At 49.0% G+C, this 7685-nt stretch overlaps 1 protein-coding gene across 1 annotated transcript in view; it reads left to right on the forward strand.

Annotated features, from left to right (window-relative positions):
* The window catches only part of SLC9A5 (solute carrier family 9, subfamily A (NHE5, cation proton antiporter 5), member 5), a 23791-nt gene that overhangs the window by 10492 nt on the left and 5614 nt on the right, over window positions 1–7685 (forward strand). The window contains exons 11-15 of the mRNA XM_011996681.1: window positions 356–444; window positions 605–731; window positions 5120–5290; window positions 5805–5871; window positions 6857–6994. Of these exons, the coding sequence (XP_011852071.1) occupies window positions 356–444; window positions 605–731; window positions 5120–5290; window positions 5805–5871; window positions 6857–6994 (592 nt within the window). The remainder of the gene's footprint in view (window positions 1–355; window positions 445–604; window positions 732–5119; window positions 5291–5804; window positions 5872–6856; window positions 6995–7685) is intronic.

The raw sequence follows: 7685 nt of genomic DNA on the forward strand, positions 1-7685 counted from the left end.
GGCACCTGTAGTCCCAGCTACTTGTGCGGCTGAGGCAGGAGAATGGCATGAACCCGGGAGGCAGAGGTTGCAGTGAGCCGAGATTGTACCACTACACTCCAGCCTGGGTGACAGAGCAAGACTCTGTCTCAAAAATAATAATAATAATAATAAATAATAATAATAAAATAGAAAGCAGGCATAAGAGTACCTATGTTATAGATTTTATGAATTCGATATGTAAAGTGCCTAGCACAGTACCTGGCATGTCAAAAGAGTAAACTAAGTGTTCATTATTATTATTTTCTTTATTACCCCTGACTCCTGGGCAACCCTCCATCTGATTGGCGGCTGAACTTGGTCTTGATGCCTGCAGGGAGGCCACGTCTTGTCTTCCACAGGTCTTACTCTGCCTTCTATGCCCAGCCGCAATTCTGTGGCAGAGACTTCTGTCACCAACCTGCTGTGAGTCTTTGAGCCCCATCCCCTTCCTCATATTCCTCTCCATTGTGCCCTTTCTCTGAATCCCTTCTGGGGGAGATTTGTCAGCATCTTTGCATCTGCCCTTCTTCTGGCCTGTGCCTCCTGCCCTCTCCCCAGCACATGTGTCCCCTGCTTCCGGCAGGAGGGAGAGTGGCAGTGGAGCATGTCTGGATCTGCAGGTGATTGACACGGTACGCAGCGGCCGGGATCGTGAGGATGCTGTGATGCATCATCTGCTCTGCGGAGGCCTCTACAAGCCGCGCCGTAGGGTGAGAGCAGGCAGCATCGGGATTTTGAGGGGGTGGAGGTGGTCTGAGGAGAGCTTAAGAGGCAGTTGGTGCCAGTTTGTTGGAGAGCTGCAGATGCCCAGCTAAAGAGTGTGGGTTTCAGCCGGGTGCAATGGCTCACGCCTGTAATCTCAGCACTTTGGGAGGCCAAGGTGAGTGGATCACTTAAGGTCAGGAGTTCGAGACCAGCCTGGCCAACATGGTAAAAGTGAAACCCCATCTCTACTAAAAATACAAAAATTAGCTGGGTGCGGTGACACGTGCCCGTCATCCCAGCTACTTGGGAGGCTGAAGCAGGAAAATCACTTGAACCCGGGAGGCAGAAGTTGCAATGAGCTGAAGTCTCACCACTGCACTCCAGCCTGGGCGACAGAGCAAGATTCCATCTCAAAAAAAAAAAAAAAAAAAAAGAGTGTGGGTTTTATCTCATCAGTAATAAGAAACCTCTGCTTTATTTTTATTTTTTGGAGAAAGGGTTGACGTAATACAAGCACTGTTTAAGGATACCTTCTCTGGTAGCAGAGTGCAGATCAAATTGGAGGGGGTGAGTTGAGAAGCTGGGAGAGCCAGTTGGGAAGCTGGAGTGAAATATTGTGGATTAGGGCTGGGCGGTGGGAAGGGAAAGGGGCACATAGGCCTAGGTGATTGGCTCTGATGGTGAGAGGAGGAGGAGGAGACAGAGTACTGGGGCCCTTGAGGGTCACTGGAGAATGATGGGGTCACAGACAGAAGCAAGAGCACTGAGGAAGCCTCCTAGACCAGCTTAGCCTATGGAAGGTGGGCATCTGTTTCAAATAATGGGAGTTAGTCCAATGCAGATCGTGAAGCTTTACAGCTGGAAAGGCCCAGCTCATCCAGGAGAGAATCTGTTGCAACCCCACAAGAGGGCAGCAAGCCATTACCTTGCACCTTTCTAAAATGGGAAGCCGGCTGTCACCAGTTCTGGCAGTTTCAACAATCAAAGCTCTTACTACTGTTGAAACAGAATTGGCCTCCTTTAACTTGCACCCACTGGTCCTGATTTGACTCTTTGCAGCTCTGCAGAATAAATCTTCTAAAATTTCAAGACAGTTCCCTTTCACACAGGCTGTCTTGCCCTCAGGCCAGCATCTCTTACCTCCTGGTATGTCTTCTCTGGACTTAAAAAAACAAGACCCAGAATGGAAGTTGCTATTCTAGCTGTGGCTGGCCAGGGAAGGACCTAGAAGCTCTCTCACCATTCTAGTTCTAGAACTTGCTATTTCTCTTCCCAGAGCCCAAGATCCCTCCAGCCTTGGCTCACCACTCTGGGGCCCCACATTGTCCTTAGAAGCTGCTAAACTCCCAGGTCTTCCTCAGTTAATGGCTGGCAGACCCTGACTCACCTCAGCCTATGGGGATTTTAAAAAACCTTTCTTATTCAAAATTCCAGTAGAGTGAATAAAATAACTCATATTGATCTATCAACTAGCTCTGAAAAATCAGTGCATGATTAATTCTACTACATTCTGCAGCCCTACCACATCCCGCCCACACTTTATCTTAAAACAAACTCCAGACATCATATCACATCATCTCAGAATATTTCAGTATGTCTCTCTAGGTGGCAAGAACTCTTACATCCAGTCAGTATTCAATAAGTATCTTTTTTCCAGCTGGATGTTCAAATCAGGGTCTAAATAAGTCCACACTTAGCATTTGGGAAATATGTCTCTTTGTTTTAAAAAATCTATAATAGTTCTTTTTCCCCTCTCTATCTCCCTTGCTATTTATTTATTGAAGAAGCTGGATACTTTGTCTTGGAGAATTGCACATTTTCTAGATTTTGCTGACTGTGTTCCAGTGGTGTTGTTTAACATGTTCCTCCGTTCCCTATATTTCCTGGTTGTTAAATCTAGAGGCCTGATCAGATTCAGGGACATTCAATAGGTATGCTATATATTTTCTGTGGTGTCACATCAGGAAATACACAATGATTTGGTGTGTGTGGGGGGGTGTGTGTGTGTATGTGGTGTTTGTGTATAAGATTGGTCAGTGGGTTCAGTCCAATCAGTTCATGTGTAGTCTGTTTTTCAAAAATCTGGAATAAGTTTGTGTGTATCCTGTTAAATGTCATCTTACTTGCTTTAGCCCATCATCCCATTGTTTGGTTCCTATGTCTGCCACCAAATGTCTCCTTCTTAGATTCATATCATCTGAAAATTTGTAAAGACTGTTAACTTTGTATTCATCCAAATCCACATAAACATGTTGAACAGGATAGAGCTGAGGACAGAGCCCTGTGGCATGCTACTAAAGACTTTCCTCCAGACTGACATGGATCAAGCATTTTTGGGGTATGATAACTCAACTAGTTCTGAATCCACTTAGTATGATAACACAATCCACAATTTCTCATGTTCTTCATCGAAATACCATTAGAGAGAGACAGAGATATCTAGTATGCAGTTAGAAGGATTACAGTTTAATAGAGAGATAAGGGCTGGAGAGAGATTTGGAAGCTCCATATCAGGTTTTGTCACCTGGCTACCATAGAATCCCCTGGGGAACTTCCTGGCTTCACCTGGAGATTCTGATTCTGTAGTTTGGAGTGGGACTAAGAATCTGTGTTCTTACTAAGTTCCCCAGGTGATTCAAATGCAGCTGGTCTGATGACTGATGTTGGGGGACCACAGATCTGTATCACTGGGATATCTGGGGCAGAGAGAATGGATAAGTTTTCTGGGGAGAGTGTTTCGTGGGGCGGGAGGAGAGCTAAGGATAACACTGAGGAGTGCACATGCGGGAAAAGGAAAGAGAGCCAAAGACAAGGAACTCTTGGAGAAGCGGTGGCAGGTGGTGCCTCAGGCCTGGGGCAGAAAGAGGGCTAGATGCTGTGCAGAGGCCTGGCCAGCACCTAGGCAGAGCCCACAGCACTGGTGACCAGCGAGAAGGCAGCACTGTCGAGTTGTGGACCCTGGAGTTGCATTTCTGGTATTTAAGGAAGTAGTGGGTAGGAGAGAAAGTGTCAGAATCAAATTATAAAAGTGTAGCAGCAAAATGGAGACAATGGTGTTCAGGGGAAGACATTCTTTAAGGAGGCAAGGGCAGGAGCTTGAAAACAGAGGGGAGGGAACCAAGTGGTGAGGGAAGGAGTGAAGATACAGGAGAGTGGATAAATAGGAGGCAGCAGGAACTGCTGGAGGCAGGAAGGAGGGAACTGAGCAATGTGGAGGCCGGGGCTGGGCAGCAATGAGCCTTGTGAAGGAGATGGACCCCTTCTCCCCAGGAGAGAGGGTGCCTCCTAGTGCAGAGTTAGAGGAGGAGGACAGATGGGAGACTTGAAGGGGGCTCTTAGAACTGGTTCAGGGAAGCAGAAAATATGAGATAAAGGGACCAGACTTGGGATATGAGGCAAGATAAGATGATTTGGCAGGCGCTGGGCAGTATTTCAGGCAGTAGACGATGAAAAGGTCCTAAGCAGGGAGGGTAGAGGCAGAGGCAGTCTAGATGAGTGTGTAGTGGACTTGGTGTTGATAAGGGTTAAAAAGAGCATGGCCAGGCACAGTGGCTCATGCCTGTAATCCCAGGACTTTGGGAGGCCAAGGCAGGCGGATCACCTGAGGTCAGGAGTTTGAGACTAGCCTGGCAACATGATGAAATCCTATCTCTACTAAAAATACAAAAATTAGCCGGGCGTGGTGGTGGGCACCTATAATCCCAGCTACTTGGGAGGCTGAGGCAGGAGAATTGCTTGAACCCCAGAGGCAGAGGCTGCAGTGAGCAGAGATCATGCCATTGCACTCCAGCCTGGGTGACAAGAGCAAAACTCTGTCTCAAAAAAAAAAAAAAGAAAAAAAAGATGATGGGGGTGATCCTGAATTATTGGGACTGAGAAGGTCCAGGGTGTCACGGGAAATAGTTATGAAAGTTCAAAGTGCAGCCCAGAATATCATGGTGGTGGTTGTAGAAATGGCTAGATGGGAGATTCCAGCTGGAGAAAGGATCCTGTGGTGTAACTAGAAGGGGGCAGGTAGGCTGGATGTGTGGGAGAAGCTCAGATAAATGGAGGTACAAAGAAGAAAATGTCCCCTATGTTGTCACAGTAGCAGAACAAGACAGAGGGTCACCTTCAAACCAGAGAGAATCGGGAAAGGTTGGCAAGGGGTGGGGAAGGCCAGGTTTGGGGGAATAAGTTCTGGGATAAAGGGAAGCTTTTCCCAGGGAACTGAGAACACAGTGTCTCTGGCTGGGTTCCTGTTGTATTTTTTGTTTTGTTTTTCAATCCATTGTTAATTCTGGAAAAGCTGGGCTGGCAGGGCCTGTGGTGAATATGTTGGGGCGGTGGCCTGGGGTTCCTGTGGGAGGCCAAGGCATCCGTCCTCATAGCCAGGCGGGGCTGTCATTGCCAGTACAAAGCCAGCTGCAGTCGCCACTTCATCTCAGAGGATGCGCAGGAGCGGCAGGACAAGGAGGTCTTCCAGCAGAACATGAAGCGGCGGCTGGAGTCCTTTAAGTCCACCAAGCACAACATCTGCTTCACCAAGAGCAAGCCGCGACCCCGCAAGACTGGCCGCAGGAAGGCACGTCTTCCCTCAGGGACTCCTCTTCGGAGCTGGAGGCTGACAGCATGCAGATTTGAGCCCCCAAGTATTAGGATCCAGCTTAGGGGGACCCCCAGTTGGACAGTCCTCAGGGACTTGATGACTACAGCAGTTTGGGTTCCCTTTTAGATGTTCCTGGAGCCCCAGAAGTAAGGTGAGACCTTCAGAGGGAGAGCAGCCTCTTGGCCATGTGGTCACCTGCTGGGAGGCAGCAGGGCCTCCTACCAAAGATGAAAAAGGCAGGAGAAAAGGAGATTCCTTTGAGGGGCAGCTCCATGAGCTCCTAAGTCAGCCCAGGCTGATGCATCCAGATTTCTTGCTGGGGCATGGGTCACTCTTGCCTGGTTGGCCAAGGGATGGTAGAACCACTGGGACTGACACAAATTCCCTCCCCTGCTGGGTTAGGAAAACTTGTCCTGTTGACCCCACCAGATGACAGGGTTGGGGTGGGAAGTCGGGGCCAGAGGCTCAAGTTTTCTTTCTTGGTCCTCAGAAGGATGGAGTGGCAAATGCTGAGGCTACAAATGGGAAACCTCGAGACCTGGGCTTTCAGGACACAGGCAAGCAGGGAGCAGTGTGGGATTGAGGATGGGAGGGAGGAGGGAAAGGGCTGGGGCTCGCCAGCCAGAATCCTGGATGACCCGCTGTAGGGTGCATTAAGCACTGTGAACTGGGGCTCTTCCTCCAGGGACTTGATTTCCAAGTTGGAAATGTTCAAAGCAGTAATTAGACAATGTGTGACAGGAGTCATCTGATTGCTAACTATGGGTTATAGGCCCCGAGGACTTGGAAAAGGTGTCATGGAGAAGGGGGAGCTTGGTCTGAGCCTTGGAGGATGGGTGGACCCTGGGGCCCAGGGTCCTGTCTGCAAAGCCAATTTTGTTTTGTTTTTTGAGATAGAGTCTCACTCTGATGCCCAGGCTGGAGTGCAGTGGTGCCATCTTGGCTCACTGCAACCTCTGCCTCCCAGGTTCAAGAGATTCTCTTGCCTCAGCCTCCCAAGTAGCTAGGATTACATGTGCACGCCACCACACCTGGCTAATTTTTTTTTGTATTTTTGGTAGAGACAGGGTTTCACGTTGCTGGCCTGACTGGTCTTGAACGCCTGACCTCAGGTGATCCGCCCGCCTCAGCCTCCCAAAGTGTTGGGATTACAGGCGTGAGCCACCGCACCTGGCTGCAAAGCCAGTTTTGTATGAGCTGAATATTGATGGGCCTTCCAGCAATCCAAGTGCTCATGTTTCCAGTGGATCGTGGGATTTGGGGCTGAAAGAAGAGGATGGGGGAGCTGGAAAGTGTAGTCCTCATGGCTGCCTCTGAGGACTTAGCTTCCTCTGGTCACCTCCTTGGGCTCTGCAATGTCAACTTCTCTCCCTCCCAAGTCCCCACCTCTTAGGCCAGTGCTTGAAACAGCCAGAGGAGAAAGCAGGTGTCTCTGCCAACATGTGTTCTGCCTAGGGAGACAGCGAGCTGGCTTGGGACTGTGCAGTCCCAACAGGCAGCTGCCAACCCAGGCCACCTGACTCTGCTCTTGTCACTGTCCAGCTGCTGTGATATTAACCGTGGAGTCTGAGGAGGAGGACGAGGAAAGCGACAGTTCAGAGACAGAGAAGGAGGACGATGAGGGGATCATCTTTGTGGCTCGGGCCACCAGTGAGGTTCTCCAAGAGGGCAAGGTCTCAGGTAATGGCTTCCTCCCTGCCCACCTCCCTTCTGGAACAAGCTGGTTTCCTTTCTCTTCACTCATGGCCTCTACTCCAGACAACTCCCTTTTCCTATTCACTAGTTTATTCCTATTCACTAGTTTTCCTATTTCCTAGAATAGTTTTCCTCTTCACTAGTTTATTCATGCCAGCATTTGCAGAGCATCTTCTTCATACCAGATGCCCAACATAGGTGATATTCAACTCTCACAACAACCAAGATGGGGAAACTGAGCTCAGAGAGATTAAGAGACTTGTGACTTGTCCAACATCACACAGTAGAACCAGAATTTGAAGCTGACTCATCTGACTCCCAAGCCCACAGCCTTTCTTTTTTAAATTTATTTATTTTATTTTATTTGAGACAGAGTTTGCTCTTGTCATCCAGGCTGGAGTGCAGTGGTGCAATCTCTGCTCACTGCAACCTCCAGCTCCCAGGTTCAAGCAATTCTCCTGCCTGAGGCTCCCGAGTAGCTGGGATTACAGACATGCACCCCCAAGCCTGGCTAATTTTCATATTTTTAGTGGAGATGGGGTTTCACCATATTGGCCAGGCTGGTCTTGAACTCCTGACCTCAGGTGATCCACCTGCCTTGGCCTCCCAAAGTTCTGGGATTACAGGTGTCAGCCACCATGCCCGGCCTTTTCTTTTCCTTTTTTTTTTTTTTTTT

This window comes from Mandrillus leucophaeus, unplaced genomic scaffold (genome assembly GCF_000951045.1).
Source record: "Mandrillus leucophaeus isolate KB7577 unplaced genomic scaffold, Mleu.le_1.0 Scaffold522, whole genome shotgun sequence".
In the NCBI taxonomy this organism is placed as follows: Eukaryota; Metazoa; Chordata; class Mammalia; order Primates; family Cercopithecidae; genus Mandrillus; species Mandrillus leucophaeus.